Source organism: Chironomus tepperi, unplaced genomic scaffold (genome assembly GCF_022539635.2).
Source record: "Chironomus tepperi strain 1889 unplaced genomic scaffold, CSIRO-AGI_Ctep_v1 contig_393, whole genome shotgun sequence".
Classification (NCBI taxonomy): domain Eukaryota; kingdom Metazoa; phylum Arthropoda; class Insecta; order Diptera; family Chironomidae; genus Chironomus; species Chironomus tepperi.
Window position 1 is genome coordinate 151,345 of NW_027226515.1, and position 15,800 is coordinate 167,144.

Here is a 15,800-nt window from a genome sequence, read left to right on the forward strand (position 1 = left end):
GCATAAGCTATGAAAAGAAATTTTTACAAAAAATATTTCATATTTATATATTTTTTTCGATTTAGAGAACTAACGACTTTGTATAATAATTTTTGTTTGGAGCATTTTTTCCTAGAAGAAGGGTGATTATTTATCTAATCACCCCTCTGGCTACATCATTGATGTAAGGTAATTATTAATTGCACAAGATCATATCCTAAAGGAGTTTTCAATCATTTTAGATAATCATTTTTATTTATTTAATTTCACCATTAGGTTTTTATTGTTTCATTTAATTTTAATAATGAAAAAGCCTAACAAATATATTTTTGTCTTTTATTAGATGATTCTTGTTTTAACCTCATCGTTTTTTGTATTTATTGACAATAAACTAACACATAAATTAACGCATCTTTTTCATGTTTTCATATAGTTAAAACAAAGAATTTTCTTACTTTTAACTCACTTCTCGATTAAATATGATATTGTAATATAATAAAGATAGATCAGCTATTGTTATTGATCTAATAAAAGAATTCAATTTGCTTTTTTGAAAGTTTAATAAAATCTTTTTGTGATAATCTAGAACTTTAATTTGCACGCGGTGCATGGAAATTTAAAGAAACATCTTTCATGTGATCGAAAGTTGAAAAAATTTATACCTAAGACATAAGTATATTTTAAAAAATTTAAATTTTTGGATTTGGATATGAATTTAAAATAATTTAAATGATTAAAGGCCTGAATTTATGTAAATGTAATAGTAAAAGTTATAAACTGTTTGACCACAAAAAGAATTTTCGACAAAACAAATTCTTTTTATTCCGTTGAGATAATCTGTGAGTGTGTATTATCATTAAAAATTCACTATTTTCTTAACGTTAATCATCTTTTTTTCTTTCCTTACTAAACAAAATCATTAAACATTTACAATATTTAACATTATTATCATTACTTCAAAAATTAAAACACATTAAAATTAAAAACTAAAATGTTTAAACAATAAGTAAACAGATTTTTTTAAGCAAGATTATGTTTTTTTTTTCTTCTATTTTTAAAAAATGCAATTCAATTTAAATGGATTTCCATATAACGTTTTCCGTGTTTGAATGACTCACTTTTTTTTTTTGTATTTACATTTTGCATAAAAAACTTTTTATATTTTTTCTCTGTATTTATAAAGCTGTATATTGTCCTCATTCTTTACTTTGCTAGTATGCGTGGTTATGAAATTTTCTCGTCTTTTTCAATAAATTTAAAATTTTTCCTCTTTAATTCATATTAATATAAGCACAATTTGAAAACTCGAATACACTATTAGTGTTTTAATTATTATTTTTTAAAGAAGTGCTTTGATTTATTACTTGAACGAATATTACAAAAAGCATTTTTTCATTAATTAAGTCGTTTGTTATGCAAGTACTAAAATTGTAGACCACCTCTCCCCTAAAAAGTGCACGTAATAAGTAAACAGCCCTTAATTGAATCAGTTTGTACAACACGGATCTATACTTGACAGACAATTTAGCTGAGAAACATGCCTTGGTAATTCTCACTCTCTGTTATTTCAATTATCTATTGGGTCTAACTCAATGACTGCAACTACTATTAGACAAAAAACATTTGAGGACAAAATAATAGCGAACATGCTGTTTGGTGTCATTAAAAACATTTAATGAGAACTTTATGACATTATGAAGGATAAAAAAGTTTTTATCTTTTTCATTGAATCAAAATAACTGTGCACGATAAAAAGCAATTTTATGATAGTTGTTTGTCTCGTTGTTCTAAAAATGCTAACTTTTCCGTACGTACTGCCGTACTGCATTGGTGTGGTTTTGGAATTAACGATTTGATTGCCTAGATTTTTGTCTGTTCAAATGCAATTTAAAGATTCGGAATAAAATTAATTATACATTTATGTCAGAAATAAATAAACGTTTCAAAATTAGTTATCAATATTCTTCTAAGATTTTCCAATATTTTAAATTTTTCAAGCGCAGGTTTTTATTAAAGAAAAAAAATTACTTCTATACAAAACCTTCAATCTACTTAACTATTCAACCATTGCAAACACATTTGAAATTGACGTGCTATTTGCCACAGCTCGATTAGGTCAAATAAATCATAGAAGTATAATAAAAGACTAATCATAGTAAATTGCTATATTTTCATTCTATGTTCACACACTGGATGCATGTTTAATATGAAAAGTTGTTCATAATTTATATTCAGAAATAGTTGAAATAGAGGAAAAATCATCGAACGAGAGAAAAGACGAAAAAATTTCACCATCTACTGCATAATGCGACTGTTGCTCGCTTATTTGGCTTGATATTTTATATTTCATGTGCGAAAATTTCTCAGACTATTCATCATGTATTTATGTGTGGAGCTCTTTTATTGAAATTTATGATGTTTTTTTTGGTAAACGAGAAAAAAATATTATTTTTATTATTATCATTAATGCTATTTATTAATATTTTAAAGGCTCAACAAAGGAAAACAAAAAAATGAATGGTTTTTATATACTTTCGATGCTTGTGACCAAAAATATCTGGTCAGATATGTTTTTTATTTGTAATAAAAGCTTAAAAGCATTTTAAAGAGAAATATTTAGTTGGACAAAATCCATCATAAAAATTGTAAACCTTAAAATTTTTTTTAAAAAAATCATAATTTTTCTACCTGGTTTTTAAAATATTTTGGATTTACTTAAACGATTTACTAAATAGCATACTTTATTTGATAATTTTATTTGCATATAAAAATATCCAATGAGCTTTGTTTTCAATCTTAAGCATTTTACTACTGCCAACAAATAAAAATGTTAAGATTTAACTCTTTTGTTGTGCGTTAATTTAAATTTCATATTGTAAAGTGGTTCAATCCAATTATAACGTTTTTATTTTCTTCAAAATTTGACTCAATTTAAAAAAAAATTTTTATTATTTTAACATCTATTTAACATAACAAAAACACAAATATGAAACATAAGTCTTTTGACCAACTAGTCGACTCAACAAAGAAAAATAATATACGAACAAATATGAACATTTAATTAAATTTGCGATCGTCTGTATTGAATTTAAACTATGTTTCCAAAAATTAAATATAAGGGTGTTTGTTTATTATTAAAAGAGATTTATTTCTCTTTTCATCACTCATAAATTTATCATGTTTTTAAAAAAATTCCTTTACATTTACAAAAGTTTTACCCATTTTTTTTTACTTTTTTATTTATTTCCATATGTCTTACAAGAGCTTTGTATGTCTGTATTTGTATGTATGAGTGAATTTTTATGTCTTGATATATTTGTTTTCTTAAAAACTAAGCTCTTTTTTCATTTAAAAGTTCACATTGGGCCAAAAAAATGGACAATTTTTACTAGAACTCCGGAAGCTATTGCTAGGATTTACGTAACTAAAACGGTTTTTAATGAATTTTAAGTATTTTTGGTCAATTCTTTACTTGTCTAATATATAATTAAAAAAAAAGAAGTGTAATTGAGAATTAACTCTTGCAAGAATTTTTTAAATCATTTCCATTTATTAACATTTTATACTGTCTTTCCTTGAACAATATTTCTTTAAATTTTTCTAACTCAACTATTTTATCAAAATTTAAAATTTCATTTCCATTTAATTCATAATATGTTTTAAGGAGAAAACTCAATAATAATTCATTTTTTTTTCATTAGAATATAATTAAAAATAAAAATAAAAAGACAAGGGAAAGACATTTTGATTTTTTTTTTAAATTTTTTGTTAATATCTTTAAGACTTTCTTATAGGTAAATATGTTTATGATTCTACAAAAGTATTTAATTTTTTATTTATTTATATATAATATATATAAAAGCTTCTCTTTTTGATGAAAATGTCTTATTATAAAATGTCCATACCTTGTCTTAATTTCTTAACTATAGAAGATGATAAAGAAACTAAAAAAGTGAAAAAATGCTTAGATATGAAAATTATTTAACTGCAATAACAAATCGTTCTAGAAATCTCATTCATTTTCTTTCCAATCCACACGTGCCCACTCTGGAAGTTCAGTTTCGTAATCCCAGCCAGGGCCCTGTAATAAAATAAAAATGAAATTTATATAAAATCCTACTTAAATGAATATAGACAGAATGAAAAAAAAACTTTATATGAAAATTTTTCACTTGGGAGATCTTTTGTTGTGCAGATTTTTTGATGAGGTTTTATTGAGGTAGAAACAAGTAGTTCAAATTTTAGAAGTATTGTTTTCTTACTTTCAAAAACAGATTCTGACTAATTCTATGAATTAGGTACGATGCAAGAAAAGGCCTTACTTTTTTTTGAAGAAAAAAATGTTTCATTCTCGTTAATGTGATTGTGACATTGACAGTGATTAAGGAAAAAAAATATGTCAAATTTAAGAAAAGAAAGATGTCCTTCTTCCAAGTGAACGATGATTTATTTTGGGAAAGATAAATATAATAGAAATGAGAATATTTCATGTTTTTAAGGTTTATTGCTGCTTTGAAATTTTTCGTATTAATCATTAAAAAATTTGTCAGTCAGTTTTTTTGATAGTTTAGAAAAATAAAATACCTAAGTATAAATAGACATTAAGTAAAAGAATATGTTGAAGCCTCACTGAGTGAATGAAATTGTGGAAGATCATAATGACAATTTTACTTCTTCCCGCTACCAGTTTGCTACACGCATTTTTATTCAAGTCTGTGTTTTTCTTCATCCGGCCTCCCAACAACATATGTACGTGACTATGTTAAAATACAATTTTACACAAAATTCAACTCACCTTATATTTCCAAGCATGCAAATACATCACCAAGTCCTGAGGTTTTGGATCCTTGTAACGCACTTTGCATTCATAACAATGCTTGTCGGTCGTCATTTTATCTGGATTAAATGTTAAATCTGGTGATTCGTGACCTGTTTGTGTTGCAACTGTTACCTGTTGTGTGTAATGATGAGTTTGATATAAAAAAAATGAATAACATTTAACTTTAACTTCTGTATGTTTTAATCTATAAGATATATTTCTTTAAGCACAAATTTAAAAAAAGGAATTAAAGAGTTGAATTATTTTAATTTATAATTTGAACTAATTATTGAGCAAAAAAAAAAAAAATATTTCGCATTTCATCGGTTCAATCGGTACATCCTATGTATTTATCGCTCGAAAACATTACTTTGTTTTTATGTTTTAACTTTTACGATAGCACAAAAGTCATAACAATGTTAAAGATAGGTCAAAAAGGAAAACGGTCAGTCAATAGTAACAAATAACAAAGGCATAAAAAATTTCAACTTCCAGTTAATGACTATCAAAAAGGAAAGGAAATTTGTTAAAGTCCTTTCGATAACGATAAAAGAATGAACACAGACAGTAAAAGAATAAAAAAAAGTCAAAATATTTTAATTGCGATGTCCACTTTACGAACTAACAACTGGTCATGATATACTCATTTTTGCGTGCCGGACGTGCATAAATTTTATTTACAACCATTAATGACGAAAAATTTACTTCGTGTTTCTCATTCTGTATCGTATTTTGTACAGATAGTTCGGTACAAAAAGAAGTGAGGAAGGGGAAGGTTGCCATTAGGAAAATTTACGACTTTTAAAAGCAACTGACGAGTGACTGATGGATGTAAAATATAATAAAAACTACATGTATGAGTTTATTTGTAATACTGTAAACTAAAGTAATTACCTAAATGAGCAAAATATTTTCAACTCTTTTTTGTGATATAATTTTTTAACTTGTGGAAAAAATTTGTCAAAAGTCACAAATAATATCCAATACTTACACCCACCTTCTGCTCCCGTGTTACTCGGCCATTTCCGCTTTGGAGTTGAACATTACTACTATTTATAATTTTATTGTTATTGTTATTATTGTTGTTGTTGTTCATTTGGTTGGGCATTGTGCAAATATTTTCATTAGGACTTTCACTGCCAACTGAAACAGGTCGCGGACTTTCAGAGCATGGCGATGCTTCACGTGATACTGATTCACAGTCGTCATCACTCAATGGATTTCCTTTAGAAAACAAAAAATAAAAATCAAATTAAGCCATTTCCAGTAATAAAAAAAAAATTGTTTACACCTACCCTTATTTGTGACACTTAGGCTATCATCTAAATCCGAGCTCATAGATTTATTAAACATTGAAAGATCAGAATCGCCATCAATTCCAAGCCAATTTTCAGCGTTATGAATATTTATTAAGTCGCGTACAAGCTGTTCATCTGTTTTGCCACCAATATCACCACCTTTTCCTTTATTTGGTCCAAACACATCATGATTATAAAGTGGGTCATTTACTACTGGATAACCTTTAATAGAGAAAAAAAGAAATTTTCATTAACACATGAAATAATAGTTTATACTGTTATAAGAAGTTTCCACAACAAAACAATGGTTTTGAAATTTTTTAAAATAAGTAATAGTTACCAAGGTATTGAAGGTGAACGCGAATTTGATGCATTCGACCCGTGAGAGGCTTGCAAAGAACCACACTTGTATCTCCATTATATCCCAATTTTTCAAAAGTTGTTGTGCAATCTTTACCCTTTGGTGATACTTTACATACACCGATTTTATAGCTTACAACTTCTATTGGTTCTTTACATTCAATAACTCCTCTGTTAGATAAAAAACGGTATAAACAAAAAAAAATTAAAAATTTAGTATTCAAAATCGTATTATCATAACATACTCAGGAAATTCTCCTTCCACTCGACAAATGTATTGTTTCTGCACTTGTCGATTTCTTATTTGATGTTCCATTTGTCTTGCTTTCTTTGGACTTCGACCAAATAATAATAAACCCGATGTTAAACGATCCAATCGATGAATTGTTCGTAAATTTTTCAAATTATATTCTTTGGCGAGAATAAAAACCACTGTGTTATGGCGATATCGACCACATGGATGAACCTGGTAGAGTAAAATATTTAAGATAAGGAAATTTGCTCATTAAATATTAACATTTTAATTTGTAAGAAAAGAATATTACAATGGAAAAATAATAAAATTCTGTAGAATTTATGTCAATTTGTAAGTGGTACAATAGTTTTATGCTTTATTTTATTTATGTTTTTATTTTCTCTTGAATCTAAAGAATTGAACCATTTTAAAATTCAAAGAAGAATAAAAAACTTCATTATTAGTATTTTATTTTATTTTATAAAAATTTATTGAATAAGGAACAAAAAGCGCAAATCTTTCTTATTAAATGTTGATTTTATAAAAAGATTAAATTGTTAATATATTAGCAAACTTAACAAAAAGCTCCATAAAATGATTATATTTCCATTTATGTAGAACATTTCTTTTGAAAGTGTATAACTTAGGTGTTACGGGGAGAATCGCAAGTGAAAGAAGTTAAAATTAAATGACTTACAATATAAAAGATATTAAATTAATAATATTAATATCTTTATGCATTAAAAAATATACTTTAAAATTTATGTATAAAGATTTTAAAAATCATAAACCATGCTTTAATTTGATTGTATGTTTTTGTCTTTGATTCTTTGACTTAAAAATCTACAAGACAAGAAAAAAGCTTTAAAAAAATTTTGCATATATTACAAGTCGTCAAAAAGGATTAAGAAAAATATACAAATAAGAATTTGGAAAAAGACAAGTAAACGATGACTAGGCATTTCACAGATTTTATTTTTTTTAATCAAATACTTTACAATTTTCTAAACGCATTTATCTTATCAAAGAAAATGTTTTCAGCTCCTTAACATAAAGTGAATGGAAAATTACTTTTCTTTTCAAATTAAAAAAAAAAAATTCTTTTTATTTTATATAGACGATATACAATGAGGAAAATTGATTTAATAGAACATAATGAAATTTAAGAAAATAAAAGCAACAATAATTCAACATCTTTTTCTTTAAATAAAGGAAGTTTTTCCTCCAAGGCACGTGCTGCTGACTATAATTTTCCAATGAGATTAATAACAATAATAAATTAAAACATTTTATGATTGAAAAATACACAAAAGATAATCTTCATAATACATTATGTGATAATTCCATGAAATTTGAACATTGAAAATAATGTATTTTGAGTTCCAAGGAAAAAATTTTATAAGCTGATAATAAAAAAAAAAATTCTTTTGTAAGAATGATTATTTTTAAGAAGCAAAAACATCAAAAAAATTATTTCTAAGCAATTTTTTATCATATAAAAAAATTGCAGACGAGGAAATTGTAGGGATATGGTATTTTCTCTGTATCTCCAAGATAATATTAATTTCATTTCTGATATGTTCAAATATATTTGAATCTGAGACAAACAAATATTTAACAGAGATTTTATTACTTCTTAAATTAAATTTTATTGTGCTCTATAATAAATTTTGTTATCAGGAAATTTATTGCTTACTATAATCTTGTCACCAAATAATAGGACATCAAGTTTAATGATGTTTGAGTAAAATATGTCTGTTTCGAAGTTCTTTAATAGAATCTTTAAATTGATTTTATAGCATTTTAAGTAGCAAAAATTTATGACATAATGAAATGTAAATATAGATTGCTAATAGCTTCTTGTACTAATTAAACAAAATATTTAAATTAATATTAATTTTTATAGAATTTAGATTAAAAGTTTATACCTTAAAATGACAGATTGCTTGACAAAAATAATTTCCGAGAGTTATAAAAATTTGTCGCAAAGTAATAAGTACCTTTTATTTTCGGAGTTTGAAAATAACACACTATAATAAATTTTAAAATTCAAACAATTGAAAAAGATAAAAATGTTTGAAGCAAAGCATAAACCAAAATTTAGTTTCACCACCAATATAAAACCAAAAAAGTAGTAAATAGAAAAAAGGAATTTTTAATATTACGAGTTTTAATTACTTCAGCAAATTACTGGAAAAGCTGATCAAATAACAGAGTTCGACTCGACTCAAAAACGATTCGAATTTTGACGACTTCACTCCATATAAATTTTGTGTCGATTTCGAGTTCTGATACTGAATAAAAATATAATGATTTTTTTAGTGTTTTATGCTAATCAATAAAAATGGTCTTTTGACAGAAATTGTGAATTTATTAGCATAACATTGAATAATATTTCAATTATTATTTATGCCATTTATAATGCAATGCCAATGTTTTCTGAAATAATGTCAGAGTTTTTGAATGAGTTGTATGAGTTGTAGACCCCCCTCCCCCATAAAAAGCGAACGTAATAAGTGAACGGCCCCTTAACAATTTTCCAATACAAAAATACTAAAATGAATTAATTTAATTGAATCCGAATTGCTTTTATACTGCAAACTTTTAAAGCGCCTTAAAGTTATACAAACAAGTTTTGCTATTAATATGTTTTCAACCATTCTTCAACATAAAACTCATAATAATTTTCATAAAATGCTTGAAGATCAACGCGTCGTAAGGGAGGAAGTTGTTATTGAAAAGTAAAATTATTTCTTAAAGTTTAGGAAATTATATCATTGAAATTAATGTACTTTAAAATAAATCAATTTCTGACTGCATTGAGATGTTCTAATGTTACATACCGATAGAGTTTAAAACGTATTGAATTATGCATAATGCCTCATTAGCATTCTTTGATAAAACTATTATAAAAAGAATTTTATAATAAGTTTGATATGATGATCATATTAATACAACAACAAAACAAACTTAATGGATTGTCAAAAAAAAAAAACAACGAGGAAAATTTAATTTCTTAATATAAATTTGGCTTGTTGGATGTGTCACTCAAAATGTGACTAATCAAATCAGGTTCATTAAAGAGTAAATCTTTAAAGAAAATAATTAAGACAACAAAAATAAAACCAAAACAACTAAAATCAACAACAACAAATCTTATTGCTTACAACAAACATAAAACGTCACAATTTTTAGATCCTTTTTCTTCTGCCGGAGGATTTTTGTAAATTAATAATTTTGTATCATTGCAGGGAAAATGAAAGGAAAAAATATTAAAGATGTATATAGCAATTCCAAATTTTAAAAAACATTTCTTTTGTTCAGCTTTTCATTTTTTTACTCACCGGCAACGAGCATGGTTTGTCCAAAACAACAAGATCGTTGTCAACATAAATAATTTTAATTGGATGATTTAAAACTGGCGTCTCATGCCTTTTATTAATTTGAAATATGTTTCAAATTTTTTTTTTGCAATTAATGAATTTTTGTTTTATTATTTCCACGTTGCATATTGTTTTCATTCAATTTTTGTGTTGAAACGATTTCATTATACAAAAATACAGTTATATTTTAAATATGATATTTTTGTGTATGCACATCATACGGTCAAAAGGTAGAAAAAGTTATCAAAGTTGACGAATAGGAAAAAAAAGAAATAAAAAGAGAAACAAAAAATTAATCAAAATGAAACATAACAGAAAACTAATTAAAACTTTCATTTTTAATCTTAAATGTTGATAAATACAGAGGTAAACATAGCTCATTATATGTCTTATGTGTGTTGTATGTTTATTGGTAGTAATAATGTTTTGTGTACTTTTTCCTTTTATATTAGATAGATTACGTATATAAGACGAATCAAGATAAATAATCAAATCGTACTTATACATTACATATGTGAGAATAATTTGTATATTTATGATATCCATGGAGAAATTAACTAACATTAATTGATGTATCCATTTGAAAAAGTATTATGCTGTGATAAGAAAGTAATGAAAAAGTATATAAAAAAATTAAAGAATCTGATAATTTTTTAAATCACTTGATTCTTCAAAGCAATGCTTGTACGAAAAGTCTGCAGTAGAACATCATACAAAAAAAACACTTTCTAAAAGAAATTTCTTTTTCTTGAATATAATGGCAAAATTATAAATTTATAAGTTTATGGTTTGTCTAATTAAAATCAAAAGTATTTATGTCTTTGCCTTGCTCTATTTCGTATTCCAACTCATTACTATATCAACATCAACTAGCATATTTTATTATGATTATTGCATGATATCTAATTGAATGACTTTTATTTCTGTCTATTCTTTTATTTCCATTATGCACAATATTGAGGGGGTTGCATGGTTATAGAAAATTAATGAAATAGTAAAATTAATAATAAATTACTTCTCCATTAACAAATATTCTACATCTCACTTGTTATCGTTTTTCGTCATTTCTCGAAAATAGGAAAAATAATTTTCTACTTAGGAAGTTGATTATTGAAAACAATTATCTTTTCAATTGTCCGATATTAATTTTGTATACTTTTTTTTAAAAAGAAATATCAGTAATTGAATTTCGGTTGCTTTAATTATGTGAGTTCAGCAATTTTGTTAAAAGTTTAGATTCAATGAACTTACTCTTTTTCTTGTATTCGCTTTTATGACATTTGCAATATTTATAAATCTTGCCTTCTTCTTTCTTCAAACAAGAAAAAATGAATTCAAGATTCCTTACAACTCATTATGCGAAAATAAATTATTTTCAAACACTTCTTTATTCATATAGGAAATCAATATGAACTGCTGCTGTGACATAAAACATACCAGTGCAAAAACAAAAATACCTTCATATATTTTGTCCTGTTTAGTTACTTTAGATTTTCTCTTTTTATCTAAGTAACTTGTTCTGCTTATTTTTGAGCATTATTCTATGTCCTGTTTGTCGAGGGGAAAACAACTTGATGGAAATTTGTTTTAGCAACCTAATAATAATTCTTTATTGCGGAATTGAAATTGTTATAATTTGTTGTACAAAACGGTGAAAATACTTTAACTCTAGCCTCAATGTGGCTTTAATTCAAAAACATCTTGAAAATAGATGAAATTTATGCTCATAGTTAGGCATAAAAAGTTTAAAAAAAAGGCCACGTTTAGCTACCTAAAGGAAAAATTTTTTTAGTGTTAGATTATGAAGGATCATAAATAGATACGTCTGATCTTTTCCAATCAACAATTATTTGAAATTATTGTATAAAGTTTTTGGTCAAAAATAGTGTTGTGGAAAAAGTTTTTTGAGTAGGAAATAATTTGTCCCATGTTGTTTTCCCCTCGTCTACTTGTGCAGTCCGCTCTGCTTTCAAAATCATTACTTCTGTCATTATTATTACTGTTCTTGTAACAGCAACATTATTTATAGAGTCAGGGAAGATGCCCATTTTTCATCTTTCAATGTCTCTGTCATTGTCTTCTTTACGCTTACTTAAATGCGATTTTATATTACCGCACATTTATGATTGATTCCATTGCTTTAATGTGGACATGAATTAAGGGGAGAAAATAACATAGTCAAAAAAATTACAATAAGATGAAAGGTGAAGTTTATTGAACATTCGCGTGCGTTTAGTTGTTGGTTTAAAATTAAGATTATTAATTATGTATATTAGGAATAAAAATCCCGATGAGTTGAATTCTCTCAAGACAATTATTCAAAATTCAAATTACGTCAGTCATTTACTATACAAAAGTTTGCAAAATAATAAACACACGTGTACATGCGTAACAGAAAAGGAAAGAAAATTCAGAATCCATCCAATCAAGCAAGAACTATAACTGAATGTTTTGCCGAAAAATGGGTTGAAATCAGCCGTCTCGTTACCGTCAGGGCATTTTCGTGTTTTACATATTCATTAATCTTACAAAATTCATCATTTTGTAAACTCATGTTTGTAAACATTTTTGATCCTATATTTTTCATTGTCATCATTAACCATAAAAGATTGAGATCAAAGTACTCTGATAACGACAAATGACTGAATACTAAATAATTTGTTAAAAACATGACTATCATTAAGATAATGTAGAAATATTACTTAATTTAATATTTAAAGTTAGGTACTTTTTTTTCGAAGCGAAAAATCTTTTTTGTGAAAGTATTCAGATAAATTCTAATCAGATTTGAATAAAAATGATGAAGAGAGCTTTTTAATTAAAATTTTTCAAAATGTTCAATGAATAAAAAAAAGAAAGGAAGAGAAGATTTTGATACAAACATTCACTGATAAGTTTAGGATAAGTGGTCTTAAACTTAAAATTGGAGGAAAAGAAGAAACAATTAATTAATACAGAAACAAAATCTTTTTTAAAATGATTCACTGTGGAAGAATCATTAGCACAAGTAGTAATTTTAAAAATGGAATTTGTCTGATAAGTTTAGGATAAGTGGTCTTAAACTTAAAATTGGAGGAAAAAAAAAAAATATGAAACCATTAAACAAGCAAGTTTATATTTTAAAGATAAGTAAGGAAATGGATAAATAACTTGTGAAATTTTTGTAGCATCCAATTCCAATTTTCATTTTGAAATAATGAAGGAAAAATTCTAATGATAGATAAAAATTCAACATGTATGTTAGTATCAGTTATATTTGAAATTGACATAAAATATTATGCAATAGAAATTAAATTAAAAATAGGAAAGTTAATGTAATTTAATTAAAAAGTAACAGTTTTCTAATAAATTTTCAATAAATACTTGGTAAGGGTAAAAAATAATATTATTAAAACTGAACCCAGCTTCAATTATCATTTAATCTAGATCTCGATATGTTGAAAATTAAATTTCAATATTATTTGTTTTTCCACATCATATCTTAATTTAGATAATAATACGAGATATAAGAGAAAATGAACTTCGAATTCATATAGAAATGGAAACTCATTTTATTTGTGCTTATTTTCCATTGTAAAAGTCGGGATAAAAGATTTTAATACGCATTTTTGTTCCTTAAAAATTTTTCATATTAATGATTAAAAATTAGGATAAATTGATTAATAATTGTTAAAAAAATTGTAAATAATAAAAATAATGGCGGTCTCAAAAGCCACTTACGGGTATAGATGCTGGTTTATTCACAACCACAATATCATCGTCCATGAACACTATTGTGATTGGTTGACTAGTTACTGGAACTTCATGTCTGGAAAATACAACACACTCAATGTATACATTTGATATGATTTATTGCTTTTAATTAATATTTTTTGTAGGGTTTTATGTGTCGTTTGTAAAATAAAATTAAAACATAAATAGTTTTATGTTTAAATGATGTTTTTCCGCTCATATCACAACATAAAAAAACCAACACATGCAGAGATAATATAAGAGCATTTATGCTAAATAAAATCAAACGACAAAAAAAAAATCTCACATCATCTCTACAGACAACATATTTTTCACATTTTTATTTGTCCCATAAACCAATAAAAGCTGAAAAATGATATCAAAAAACAGAAAATTTCAAACTAATAAATACAAAAAAAAAACCTTTACCAACAAAAAATATAATAACAAAAACATCAATGATGAAGGAAGAATCAATGAGTAAGCTATAAAGTCTTTAGTCTGATATTATGAAAATAACGAATGAAAGCAAGGAAACGTAAAAGAAATGAACATGAGAATAAATGTTATTGATTTTCCGATTCTTGGCTTTCTTAGATCTAGTATTGAGAAAATGCAATAAAAAGCATGATATCTTGTACGAATAGATAAGAAAATTTTAAGAAACCACAAAAGTTAGTACATATAAAGTGCCTCAAAAATAATTTTTCCGTCAATATATTATATTCTCCCTTGTAGTTTAGCTACTGTTGATCTTGCTCAATCGAGCAAAACAAAAAAAAAAATTCCATCCCTTCACTTTCGTTCTGCTTAATTAAGGAATGAATCATTTGAAAAATTTTCCTCGTTTTGTTGAACGATGTGGAAAAATGAAAAAAAAAAAAAAATCTAACTTTAAAATGAGCTCGTTGAAAAATTTAATTTCTTTTAATACATGAAAATGAAGCAGACAGCAATGAATTTTATTTCTTTCAATTACACGTCAAACCAGCATTAAATTAAATTTTACTAGAGATGTGAATTACTGAGAAGTCTTTTGCATTCTTGTGGAGAGAATGTGCAGAATAGATAAAAAAAATCCTACGGTCTGTATAATATCATCACGGTGGCAGCAACAATTTTCTTTACATATTATTTTCTTTACACACATATTGAAGGTATTTTCCATTTAAATTTTTTTCTACCTGCATTGCTAATTAAAATTAAATCGTGCGTTAGTTAATTGCAGCGATGAAATTAATTTATCGTTTACCTCAGTGTGATACGTACACAGCAAGTATTTAAGAATTTTTGTGAATATGTTTTTCACGAGCACGAGATATGTCTTTAGTGAGAAACTAATATGTGTATTTGCTGAGATTCCTTCGAAAAAAAAGGAGAAAGAAAAAATTTCTGCTAAGGTTAAGAACTGAACGAAACATTTCAAAGTTGCAAAATCAAAAAATTAGTCACTTTTATAATGGAAAACCATGCCACTTTATATTTTAGTGAATGAAGAAAATAGCTCAAATAAAATTTCTATAGATTTTTCGATGCTGTCATGAAAAATTTTCAATTTGTCGATATAAAAATAAGCTCATAAATATTTTTTTTAGTTCAATCATTCAATGACAACAAAGTTCATCTAGTGAGTCAATGTCTATATATCTTGCTTGATTTATCTCGAAATATTTTATATGCTTTTTCCTACTTTCATGTCTGTAAAGACAAATATCAGCAAATGTCGATTTTCTCATTCTTTTTTCCCTCTTATTTTTTTTTATTCTGTTTTCATGAAAATATACTTCATATTTTTTTTTCATTCCTTACAATCAACAAATAAAATGCAAAATTTAATGCATTTTACAAATATTGGAATTTACGGAAAATTCGTTATTACTTCATCTCATTTCCGAACTGTTAAATCTAAGTACAAGTTTCATTCTAATGTTATAACTACTTGTGACAAAACAAAAAAAAAAAAAAAAGAACACAGCACAAATTGACTATATGAA

At 25.7% G+C, this 15,800-nt stretch overlaps 1 protein-coding gene across 4 annotated transcripts in view; it reads right to left on the reverse strand.

Moving 5' to 3' along the window:
* Nucleotides 1–301: 301 nt before the first annotated feature.
* Nucleotides 302–15,800, reverse strand: part of LOC139096510 (pseudouridylate synthase RPUSD2-like) — a 93,857-nt gene continuing 78,358 nt past the window's right edge. For 2 of the 4 annotated variants that reach the window (XM_070648240.1, XM_070648237.1), the window contains exons 6-12: nucleotides 13,795–13,882; nucleotides 6,702–6,922; nucleotides 6,437–6,627; nucleotides 6,094–6,318; nucleotides 5,790–6,022; nucleotides 4,775–4,930; nucleotides 302–4,060 (exon numbers count right to left, since the gene is read on the reverse strand). In XM_070648240.1, the coding sequence (XP_070504341.1) occupies nucleotides 3,992–4,060; nucleotides 4,775–4,930; nucleotides 5,790–6,022; nucleotides 6,094–6,318; nucleotides 6,437–6,627; nucleotides 6,702–6,922; nucleotides 13,795–13,882 (1,183 nt within the window). In that variant the 3' untranslated portion in view covers nucleotides 302–3,991. Of the gene's footprint in view, nucleotides 4,061–4,774; nucleotides 4,931–5,789; nucleotides 6,023–6,093; nucleotides 6,319–6,436; nucleotides 6,628–6,701; nucleotides 6,923–10,035; nucleotides 10,124–13,794; nucleotides 13,883–15,800 lie in introns of all 4 variants that reach the window. The other 2 variants (XM_070648238.1, XM_070648239.1) reach the window with 2 other exon arrangements.